This window comes from Pipistrellus kuhlii, unplaced genomic scaffold, assembly GCF_014108245.1.
Source record: "Pipistrellus kuhlii isolate mPipKuh1 unplaced genomic scaffold, mPipKuh1.p scaffold_m20_p_2, whole genome shotgun sequence".
Taxonomy (NCBI): domain Eukaryota; kingdom Metazoa; phylum Chordata; class Mammalia; order Chiroptera; family Vespertilionidae; genus Pipistrellus; species Pipistrellus kuhlii.
Window position 1 is genome coordinate 72,276,069 of NW_023425515.1, and position 13,083 is coordinate 72,289,151.

The 13,083-nt window shown below is 38.2% G+C and overlaps 1 protein-coding gene across 1 annotated transcript in view; it reads right to left on the reverse strand.

Annotated features, from left to right (window-relative positions):
• Positions 1-13,083, reverse strand: part of LOC118724369 (ABI family member 3 binding protein) — a 238,964-nt gene that overhangs the window by 179,166 nt on the left and 46,715 nt on the right. The window contains exon 2 of the mRNA XM_045584034.1: positions 261-440. Coding sequence (XP_045439990.1) covers positions 261-440 — 180 coding nt within the window. The remainder of the gene's footprint in view (positions 1-260; positions 441-13,083) is intronic.

Consider the following 13,083-nt stretch of genomic DNA (forward strand, 5'->3'; position numbering starts at 1 on the left):
AATGGCAATGAAGTTGATAATTTCTGTAGTACATGCAAAATATGCATCACATATTCTTTGATGTAAGGAATTGTGCTATGGATAACAATTATGAAGAGGATTTGTAATTTTGCCATTCAATTCAGCTGAGGATGGAGAAGAAATGGTGTTGACCTCACACCAATTTTTTTTTTTTTTTTTTTTTTTTTTTTTTTTTTTGTATCATGTAACACTCGTTATTTTTAGCTCTCCTTCCCAGGCCTGAGAGCCAAGCATCTTACCGACTACCGCCTCTGTGTATTTTCCTTCCGGGGGAAGAGGGAAGTACTGATTTGGTGATAAATTGCTGCCATATCCCAGAAGAAAACCTTCCAGTTTTACATTAGGATTTGGACGCAGGAACTTCAAGAAGATAGAGTCACTTGTGGTGTTGATGTGGACTTTCAGGTTTGGCCTTTTACCTGAAGGTGGGAATAAAAAAACAGGTAGCTGTTAGTCATGAACATCCCAGCACAAGTTTGGAGCAAAGGATAGTTGTTATCGGAAAGCATGTTATACACTTAGTAACTCAATATTATGACACACCCACAGGAATAGAGAAAATACAGGTAATTCTGAGGTCACAGAAAAACAGTTTTGCTTTTTTAACACATAAATTAGTCTAGAATACAAGGTAAATGATAGGGTTTAATATTTAGCCATGTTCCATTGAGCAGGTAGGTGGGATTTCAGGCTACTTTGGCTATCCACAATTCGTCAGAACCTCTGTTTTATACATGCTGTCTGGGAATGGTGACAAGACCTGTGGTTGGTAAATTAAATTACTGCACTGGGAGAACCCCAGCTTCCTCGGTGCTGCTCTTGTGTTGCACTCCACAGGACTTTGTAATTACAGAGTTGAAGAGAGAGGAAAATGGGAAGAGTTCAGCTTAGGGGTAACTGAGATGGTAGAATAGGGAATTCTGAAGGACAAATGTGGAGGAGAAAAATGCTTAGTTCTATTTGGAGGTTACTGGAACAGTGAGACAATTACATGGAGATGCCCAACAGTAAGTCAAATATCTTAGTTTGATACTCAGGAGTGGGCTATAGTTCCAGCTGATATCATCCTATATAATAAAGAGATAATATGAAAATTGACCATCACTCCAACACACAAGATGGCCACCCACATGTGGACACAAGATGGCCACCACAAGATGGCTGGCAGGGAAGGGCAGTTGAGAAGGACCAGGCCTGCAAGGGAGGGCAGTTGGGGGTGATCAGTCCTGCAAGGAAGGACAGTTGGGGGGATCAGCCTGCAGAGGAGGGCATTGGGAGGGACAAGGCCTGCAAGGGAGAGCAGTTGTAGGGGACCAGCCTCTAGGGGAGGGCAGCTGGCGGGGGGCCCAGCCTGCAGGGGATGGCAGTTGGGGTGACCAGGCCAGCAGGGGAGGGCAGTTGGGGGTGACTAGGCTGGCAGAGGAGTGGTTAGGTGGTGATCAGGCTAGTAGGCAGAAGCTGTTAGGGTCAATCAGGCAGGCAGAAAAGCAATTGGGGGCCAGCAGTCCTGGATTGTGGGAGGGGTCCCAGATTGGAGAGGGTGCAGGCTGAGCTGAGGGACACACACACCCTGACTCCATGTACGAATTTCGTGCACCAGGCCTCTAGTTCATTTATAAATGATCATTGGCTGAATTTTCTGAGAAAGATTATGGAGTGAGAAGAGCAAACTTAATTAAGTCATGAAGGCATTAAAATTTATATTTATTGATTTTAGAGGGATAGAGGGAGAGAACATCAATTCTTATATGTGCCCTAACAGGGGATCAAACTAGCAACCTCAGCATATTGGAATGATGCTTTAACCCTGTGGTCGGCAAACTCATTAGTCAACAGAGCCAAATATCAACAGTACAATGATTGACATTTCTTTTGAGAGCCAAAATTTTAAACTTAAACTTCTTCTAATGCCACTTCTTCAAAATAGACTCACCCAGGCCATGATATTTTGTGGAAGAGCCATACCCAAGGGGCCAAAGAGCTGCATGTGGCTCACGAGCCGCAGTTTGCCAACCATGGGTCTAGGCATCCTAATACATTTCTAGAATCCAAAGATTTTCTGAATTCAAAAACATGTCTGGCTCAAAGTTTTAGATAAAAGATTGTGAACCTGAAATATCTTCTTCCTTTATTCCACAAGAAATTTCATGTTTCTAAAATATTGTACCTATTCAGAAAATTGCAATTACTAATTTAACATCTCACATTTCCTTCCTCATTAATAAAAGACTTGTATATATATCAGTCAGCACCTCTGAACAGCATGGGGCTTCCCAAAGTCATCATATTCCAGTCAAAATCAGCCCAGACCACCTCAATATAGCTACACAAAAGGATTCTATTAGGCATTTGAAAAACTAAACACAGCCCCTTCTTGGATACCAGGTTGTGGAAATGAACCTTTCTTTTACCGCAGCAGCCAATACTACTATTTCTAGATATGTGCATAGTACTTTGTACTTCCCAAGAATTTGATGTTATTTCCATGAACTTCTTGCTTCTCAGATAGCTATTCTTATACTTGTAACAAAATTGAAACCCAGAGACATTGGGTTTCTAAAGTCTGAGGAAGACTTACCTAGTCCAGTTCACCTAGTCCAAACAGCTACATTAAAGATAGACATACCCTGTCACTCTGCAAGTCAGATCTCAGGCTCAAAACTGGGTCTCAGGTTCTCTCTAGGCTGGGCTTATTTTGTTTTTATTGAGACCTTTGTTACTACCCACTAGACTCTAGTGACTAGAGTAAGGAGTGGCCAGCCCCCAGACAATAAAACTTAAGTTGATGTTAACTTCTGATGTTTTGTCCTAACTTTATTAGATTTCGATGAAATGATTTACACTTCAGATACAACAGATTTTATCCAAGCTAACTTTTCTCATCTCAGTTGTGTGACTAAATTAACCCCAGAGTTACTCCATCCTGCTCACTATATGGAGTAAATATAAGTCAAGCACATATTCTGTTACCTTAGAACATTATCAGGCCTCACAATAAATGAAAACACAGACGGCCTGTTTCAGCACCTTGTAAGGAATCTTAGTGTGTTTGGGCTGCACACACATTTGACTAAGAGCCAAGAGTCACAGCATTATCACATTAGACCTTTGCTATAAATTTTGGCATGATGTACCACATGATTACTCCCCTTGGCCAGTGGACAGGATGGCTACACCAAGTGAGAAAAAGGCAGGCTGTAAACAGAATCACTGATCAACCGAAATGGGAGTGTTCTCATTTCCTTTGCACAGGAATTTTTATATCTTCAGTCTTTTTTCCCTTTTCCTAATAATCTATGTCAACAAATGCATCAATAGCCCTGGCTGATTTGGCTGAGTAGATAGAGTGTCAGCCCTCGGACTGAAGGGTCCCAGGTTCGATTCTGGTCAAAGCAAATGCCAAGAGAGATACAAAGTAAAGCATGTAAACCTTTCAGGAAAGCAATACTGGTATGGCTGAGAAAAAGACTGCAAATTGGCAAAGTGGAATATTAGATCTATGACAATTATTTCTAATCCTCTCTTTTCAACACTCCAGGGAATCTCTAAATATTTCAAAGGGGGTTGTGAAATTCTTTAAGAAAAAAAAGTCTTTCAAAACAAAATTACAATTAATCCTCTTTTACTTTTCAAAAGTAAATACATGTCCTGTGGCATTAAAAATAACAAGAGAGGAAGTGAGGTTAGAAAACCAGATAAAAGGTAGACCCTATAAGTTCATAGAATTCTCTGCATCAGACCAAGGAAGTGTGTTGCTGTTGCTGTGGGCACAAGTGCTAAGCAAACATTTCATGTTGAACCTAGAGTTCTGAGTGGCTGTGGTCAGTTTCAATGAAGCTCTGACCAAATGCACAGTACAAACATGTGGTACTTACACCAGTTCAACTCCTGCAGACATCCAGGCATGATGGGTGAGAAAGGAATTACCATTACAGCCCTTTCAGTAGGAGAAATTCTTTCATGTCTATATGTATTTGTAATACATATGTCAATTAAAGAACTTATATCCATAATATTTAAAATAATGCTTGCTATTCAGTAAGAGGACAAAACATTTAAGAAAAAAAGGGCAAGAGATTCAAATAGATTTTCCACTAGAGTAGATAACCAACAAGCACATGAAAAGATACTCAAGGTCATCAGATGTTTTCTGTAAGAGGTCAAATAGTAAATATTATAGGCTTTTCAGGCTGGAGGCTTTCTACCTACCTTAACTACTCAACTCTGCCTAAACAACTCAACTATAGCACTAAAGCTGCTATAGACATTATGTAAACAAGTGAATGTGTCTGTGTTCCAATAAAACTATATTTACAAAAATAGGCAGCTTGACTTAGCTACCAGTTCATTGTTTACAAACTCTTGGTCAACACTACTAGTCTTCGGGGAAATGCAAGTTAAAACCATGATGCTATGCCACACACATTAAGAATAGCTAAATTAAAAAGACTGTCAAGTGTTAGACAAGATTTGGAACAAGTAGAGTCCTCATGCATTTTGAGAATGTTAACAGGTAGAGTCATGTGTGAAATTGTTGGGAAGTTACCAAGTAACCCATCAGGTTTATTCCCAGGTATTTACTCAGGAGATATAAAAACATAAGTCTATGCAAATATTCAAAACAGCACAAAACTCGAAACAACCAAATGTCCATCAAGAGTTGAATGAATAAACAAAAATTATAACATCCATATAATAGAATATGACTCAGCAATAAAAGAGAACACTTTTTATTTATGTAATTCAACATGGGACATCATCATGAGCCACAACCTCCCTCATCTCCTTCTGATAGAATAGGGGTGTCGAACTCAATCAGAGAAGGGGCCAAAATCTAAAATCCAGCCTAAATCGCGGGCCAAATGGTTTACTGAACAGTCATAAACTGTCATTGTGATGGAAACGCAGCTGAGTGCAGTGATGACAGCGCGGTGCAGGCCACATTGCAAGGCCTGGTGGGACGGATTTGGCCCGCGGGCCTTGTGTTTGACACATGTGTGATAGAAGGTCATCCAAATATCTTGCCATTACAGTACTGGAGAAAGTAGTTTTAATAATGCCTGACATTATTATTTGCCATTCAACCAATGGCACATATATGAAATCAGCAAGTCCCTTCAAGCTTTATTATGTTCCAAGAACTGACAATTGTAAATTTCTAATCTATCCTATGTTTTTCAGAGTGAATTGAAAGCAGAAAACATTCCAGTGCCTTATGGTCACAGCAGCTTGTTAAGGAGCTATCAAGAGAAAACATCCCAAGTTCATGTATTAAGTAGGGCAGTTACTGTCTGACAACATATTCAAAGGCTTCCAAAATCATAGTTGATGGCTTAGATTGTGTTTAATTGACCTGAAATGCTAAGTTATACAAACCATACTTTTAACCTAGAACTTGGCAATAATTTAACATTCTCAGACAATCAAAAAGGGATCATGTAACATAGGCTTGGTGCTCAAATCTCTTCCTGTCCTGATACTATGATCCAAGGAAAGATGTTAGGAGGAAAAAGAAAACCATATGGAGTTTCAGAAAATTTTCTGTGACAGCCACAGGGTGAAAGGAGTGGTCAAAGACAGACAAGTATCTTCAGTGTTCCTGATCCTTAAATAGAAATGTGTGGCCTGTAATCTCTAGCATGACTTTGTCATACCAATAATACCATCTTGAAAGCCAGTGATACACTTGAAAATTTCCCATAGCAGAAAAAGCATTGAAACTGCAGTTAAATATTTGAAAGAGAATGAAAATTAAATGTTGCTATTAATTAAATTACATTAGGCATTATAAAAATGACTTCTACCAGTACTATCATGACATGATGTTTAAATAAACCTTCCATGGGAAAAAGAGTCTGTGCACGGTGGTTATGGAGATGAGGAAAGTCATGACTCATTCTACAGAAAAGATAGGTGGAAAGAATTAAGTTGTTTTGGTAGTGGTGGTGGGTGTATGCAGAATTGCAATTAAAAGTTCTCACAGAGTAATTACTAGATAAATCCTTTTTAAATTTCAGATTCTTATTCCAGCTTATTAATCAAAAACATCACAGATTATCTATTACTCTCTTGGGGGATGAAGTTTTACTGAGGCCCAAAAGAAGATCTCTGAGAGCTTGCAAAGAACTAGTGTGCAGCAAACATGGAGCAGCTTGACAGCATGCCTTCTGGGACAGAGCTGTCACCCACTATTGTTTAAGTTGCACAGTGCAAATATCTAAATGTCACTAGTCAAACCATCTTTTATCTATGGCTCTACATAGCAGCCACATTCACAAAGACCAAGCAAAAATAATTGCTAACTTTTAAGATTGGATGATTTGATATGATAATCAAACTGAAAATCTCTTGTCTCTTCCCATAGCCCTGATGCTCCCATTCACTCACTTCAGGACTTTGACTTCTATCTCCTTGCCTTCCGATTCTGCTGTCACAGGTAATGAGGAATATGGGTGGTAGGAGGTCTGATGTAAGGAGGATAAGAATTTGCAACAAAACTTTGGACATTGTTATCCCTACTTTACAAATAAAATTACTTCACCAGATATATACAACTCATAGGATGAATCAAGGATTAAATCAGAACAATAAAAGAAAAGAAATTCTAGGCATTTGGGAAATGATGAATTAAGAGCCCACAATGCAATATACTGATAATCTATTATAGAATTATATATTTATACCTGAAATATATATAATCTTGTTGTCCAATGGCCCCCAGTAAATCTAATGAAATTAAAAATATATAACCACACACAAAAAAAAGAGCATACTGCTTTAGAGGTGAACAGAAGGCATTCCTGCTTGTGTTTTTAAATCTAAAAACATAAAAAAAAATATCCTGAGTAAACTAATGTAAATATATACAAAGCAAGATTTCAATAAATTTAAAGAAAAATTGCAATTTTTTTTTTAAAAGTACAGAAAAAAAATTGTGTAAAAGTACCATAAGACACATGAGCCAGGGAATGGGGTCCTTTAAATAAACTCAGGTCTTGACTTTACACAACATGACCAGTGACAGCAAGAAGCTCCACCTACAGTCCTAGCACACACAGAGCAGCGTGTTCCCTCTTCAGGGCCTTGAGGCCAGTCTGCCAGCTCGAGTACATGTTCCCACATGTAGCATGTGCTTAGAGTCCAGGAAATAAAGGCCATAGCTCACCTGGAGAGCTCCTCTCCTAAAGCCGCACCCGGACAACTCCCAGGGAGCCATGACCTCCGGAGTCAACTGAATTTTCATTAGGACATTCTAGTCACCACATACTCAGAGTACATTTGCTGTTGAATTTAGAAAGAAATGCTATTTTGCCAAAAACCTGAGGGAAAAAATGTTTTCTCCCTAATGGGGCACTTTATATGTTTGCCCAACTGTTTGAATAAGTGAGTTCCATTTCCACTAAAACCACCAGTTTCCACCTCAGTCAGAATTCCCAGTGCCCTGACTCCTCAGGCCAACACTTCCCTGGCTGGTGACTTCGGATGACTGCAGAGACTGCCTGGACCTGGCAATGCTGACATTTCAACATCACATGGCAAGAGCAGTAACCGCATTACCTACTCTGTGACCCCACCACAGCCAAGCAGGAAAATTACTTTTCATAGACTACCTTCTATGTCAACAGCTTCTGATTTTTAAGGATAAATCTCATCTTGAGACATACACAGCTGTCACTTACACACATCCCCTGGATCTAATTCTTCTCAAATTATTCTTTAAAGTCTGGAGCATGCTGGGCTTTTTTGTAGGTGGGGAGTGGGAGGATGAGAGGGCAACCACAAGTAGTCAATGACCACAGCAAAAGGAATGATGGCAGTAGTGTGCCTTGTGGAAGGAGAGAAAGCCTCCTTGAGAGGGTTCTTAACAGTGCCCAGTCAGAGTGTCAGCATCAACTGAGGACGCTGTACTTACACATCCTCAGACTCCACTCCAAGCCTCTTGAATCAGAAATCTGGGGTGGGGGCAGCAATTTGTATTTTAACAAGCTGTTTGGGAAATTCTGATGTATACTCAAGTTTGAGTACCATTACTCTGTGTAAACACACTCATCAAAAAATAAAATCATTGGGCCAATATCTTTTAAAAGGAGATTTACAGATATGCAATGCAATATAGAGAAAAAAAGGACTTTTCCTATAATACTGTTAGATTTCCTACCATGACCATTTTATATTTATTTTGATCTGTGAACAAACTCTGTGAATTAGAGTTTTCTAGAATTACAATGTCTGGAGACACACAAAATAAAATGTTATAAATGTCTGGAAAATTCCTCTGACTTCAAGCATCAGTTGTATGTCTTTAGCTCTAACCAAACTTTTTAGAGATTTAGAAGATGAGTTAACATTTTATTATAAAAAGTTTCAAGCCTACAGATGCGTTGAAAGGATTTTGCAGTGCATATCCATGGAGCTACCACCAAGAGTCCATGTCTTATCACATATTGATTCATCTCTCTATCCCTCTATCCATCCATCAATTCACCTTATTTTTTAAAATAAATTTCAAAGTAATTACACTTCAGTATTCTTTACTCCCAAATACTTCAGCATGCATATCATTAGAATTCAATATTTATTTTTCTATTGAATTAAATTGTTTTCTAAAGAATTTAAGATAAATTTACATATAATGAAATATATAATCTTAAATATATAATCTTAACTATACATAACTTATTTTTTTTCTAAATGTCATGTATCTGTGAACCCAAAACTCTATTAATATTTAGAAAATTATCATCAATCTAGAACGTTTCCTCATGCTCCTTCTCAGTTCATTCTCATGCCATCCTCCTAGAAACAATTATTCTGATTTTTACTAGATTAGTTTTGCCTGTTCTAGACTTCAGTTAGATAGAATCATACAATATGTACTCTTTTATGTAAGGCTTGTTGCACTGAACATAACGTTTTGGAAATGTATAATTTTGTTACATGAATAGGTAGTTTTTTGTTGTTATTTTTACTGCATAGTATTCAGATAATTATTTTTTTTAATATATTTTATTGATTTTTTACAGAGAGGAAGGGAGAGATATAGAGAGCTACAATAGAAACGTCGATGAGAGAGAAACATCGACCAGCTGCCTCTTGCACACCCCCAACCGGGGATGTGCCCGCAACCAATGTACATGCCCTTGACCAGAATTGAACCTGGGACCCTTCAGTCCGCAGACCGACGCTCTACCACTGAGCCAAACCAGCTTTGGCAGCATAGTATTCAGATAATTATTATTAAAAGCAACATTTTTACATCTTCCAGTGTCTTCACAAAATACAAATCTGTCTTGATTCACTAATTTTTTAGGATGCTGATTAAACTTTAATAAAATTTTCTATGAATACAAGGGAGAATCTATGTATATTCCACATATTTATTTACATTATGCTATTTACCAGGCAAACAAAACTATAAACTCTTCTATTTATAATAAATGCTTAATCATAATACTTTAACAAATGTTTCATAGTAAATGAAGACAAAAATAGTAAATGCAGGCAAAACTATTTAATGGTTTCATCTTCACTGGAAGGATTAAGACATTGATACTCAAGTATCTGCTACCTTTCTCTCTCACTCCCAGCTAATAGAATGCCAGGCATAAGAGAGCCTCTTTTAACAGTAAAATGTGATCTTGACTTTCCTATCTCAGCATGATTTACACTAAGAAGGAAGTGGATAAGTTTAAATGTGTCATAAGAAAATAAAATTGCTTATCCTGACAATCTTACAATAATCTGGTATCAAAAAACTGTCATTCTGATTAATAGTACTCTATTTGGTCAATTTCCCTAAAGGACTCTTTTGTTTTCTTTTCTCATAACTCCAAATTGGGTGCATGGTAAATTCCATCAACCAAGTAATAGTCAAATGTAGTCAAAATTCTTCTTTATAGGTTGAAGCAGAAAATGCACAATTTTCACTTGCACCAGCAGAAATCTTGCACATACAAGTTTTAATATTCCCATTGTGAAAACGTTGCTGCAGGGAACAAATTGGAAAGACTCTTAATGAAAATAAAAATAGTGCTGTCTTGTAAAAATCTGTCCGTCATTAATAACACTTTGTTAAATAAATCTGGCTTTTATTTATTTACTTATTTTGCAAAGTCTCACAAATGAAAACATGAATTATGGATTTATCCACCATGACTGTTTAGACCAATGGTCGGCAAACTGTGGTTCTCGAGCCACATGCAGCTCTTTGGCCTCTTGAGTGTGGCTCTTCCACAAAATACCACAGTCTGGGCAAGTCTATTTTGAAGAAGTGGCATTAGAAGAAGTTTAACTTTAAAAAATTTGGCTTTCAAATGAAATTTCAATCGTTGTACTGTTGATATTTGGCTCTGTTGACTAATGAGTTTGCCGACCACTGGTTTAGACATTTGGAATCTTCATGAATTATTTATAATTTGTTCAGTTAATAAGTAACCAGTGCTGATGTATACAGCTGCTTATTTTGAGCTTTCACAGCATTAAAAAGTCCCAGAGGAGCCCTAGCAGGTGTGGCTCAGTTGGTCGAGTGTCCTCCCATTCACTAAACATTTCTGGTTTCATTTCAGGTCAGAGTTAGGTCCCCAGGGGTCCAATCTGGGTGCGTGCAGGAGGCAACTGATTGATGTTTCTCTCTTTCTCTCTCCTTCTCTCAAATCAATAAAAACACTTTTTTTAAAGCCCTAGAGAAAAATTAAACCACCATGAGAGTGTGATTACATGGCCTAAGGTACTAACGCAGACAGGGCCACTTGCTAATAACCCCATAGTGGGGCATCCCATTTTAATATGTTGTGGGAGCAACAGAAGGGGTTTGGACATCAACTTTGCCTTTTACTGAGTTTGGCCTAGGTCACCTGTCCTCTCTGAGGTTCATTGTCCTCGTCTGTGGAATGAATTGTAGAATCCCAAATACATTCTCAATCTTAAGGCTATCTCTGACACCTTATCTAGACAGAATATCTTCCTATAAAAATGCAAGAAAATAAATCAGAAAGAAAATTTGTTTCTAGAAACATTAGCCTAATAATTTCCAGATAACATTTGCTTTTCACAGAAATCTAAACTTACACCTCAAATGTGAAAAAGAAAACACAAATTTTCATAGGGTTGTGGAAAAAAATGTGACTGTCACATATAATTGTTAACAGCTTTCCTGAGGTATAATCACACAGCATAAAATTCGCCCACTGTAAGTATACAATTCAATAATTTTTAGAAAATTTCTAGAATTTACTAAATCCATTAAATTCTAGTTTGAGAACATTTTCATCACTCTAAAACAATCCCCTGTGGTCAATTCCTGCTCCCACCCTTAGTGTTAGGTAACTACTAGTCTGCTTCCTGTTTTGCTCTTAGTTTGATAAAATTAACTCATACAACACAAATGAACTCCCATGGGATGGACAGTGGGAGGTTGGCTGTGGGAATATACTGACCACCAGAGGGCAGCTCCTGCATTTATGGTTTTCCCCTGGTGGTCCGTGCATGTCATAGCAACCAGTTGACTGGCCATTCAGTTGTTTGGTCATTCAGTGCTTAGGCTTTTATAGATAGGTAAATACTTAGGTTAAAAATATGGTAACTTCATGTCTAACTTTCTAAGAAATCGTCAAACTTTTCAATTTTTATATTAATATTTAAGATTACGACTATTACTCTTGCTTGAGGACAACACCAAATTGTGATCATCCAAAAAATGAGCTTTTTGGTCACTATCATTAATATACATTATATAATAAAATTAATAACTTTCAACCCTTAGATTTCTATCTTTAGTCATTAATGAAGACAAGACCACTTATCTTATTATAAGAATTATTTAAAGTAACTCCAATTTATTCAGAATGCAAGAAATAAGCTTTCTGCCAATGATTATGATATGGGATAAATTACTAAGTTGTCTTCTCAATCTCTAGTCATTTCAGTTTTTAAAATATTTTAGCCTATAATAATTATGTTAATATTCATTCACCAGAGAATTAGTTGGTTCTGGAAATATTAACTTTATTATTACTTACTAGAGGCCTGACGCTTGAAATTCAAGCACTGCAGGGGCGGGGCCCAGTCCAGCGTGCACCCTCTCGCAGTCCAGGAGCCCTCACTCCTTACTGCCCACCTGCTCACTGCTCCTTACTGCTTGGCTCACTGCTCCTTAGTGCTGTCACGGAGGCAAGACAGGCTCCCGCCACCACCACTGCACTTGCCAGCTGTGAGCTCGACTTCTGGCTGAATGACACTGCCCCCATGGGAGTGCACTGACCACCAGGGGCAGCTCCTGAATTGTGCGTCTGCCCCCTGGTGGTCAGTGTGCATCATAGCTACTAGACATTCTGGTCATTCTGCCCTAATGGTTGCTTAGGCTTTTATTATATAGAAGAGAGGCCCAGTGCACAAAATTCATGCACAAGATGGGGGGGGATCCCTCAGCTCGGCCTGAACCCTCTTGAAGTCTGGGACCCTTCAGGAGATGTCCGACTGCCAGTTTAGAATCAGGCCTAAACCGGCAGTCAGACATCCCTCTCTCAGTCTGGGACTGTTGGCCCCTAACTGCTCACCTGCCTGTCCTACCTCCCCTAACCACTCTGCCTGACTCCTTGATCACCCCTAATTAATTGCTGGGGGGCAGTCGGCCAGGCTGAGGGACCATGGTCATTCTGGCCTCTAGTCATTCTGGTTGTTCTGCCGTTTCAGTTGCTGGGCTTTTATTAAGTAAAATACCTAATATTAAAGAGAAATTTAATGTAAACTTTGACCTTGTGAACCAAATGCCTCAGTTGGGTTCATCTGAATATGTAACTAAATAATGACAGGATTTATTGCTATTTGGGTTACGTTTTTCACTGTTTCTTTTTCAATGAATTAAAATTCAAACATGGTTTAAAACATTTTGAATGCCTAAAATGTTTTTAATATTAATAAAATATTAAAATTCGTGATCATGCACATATCTCATATATAATTTACTTCTCTGATGGTTGTAATTACTGTAGCATTTGAACTTTTCTAGGAAAAGAAAGCCAAAATGGGTTATCACTGCCTATTGGTATGACATTATTAAAATTT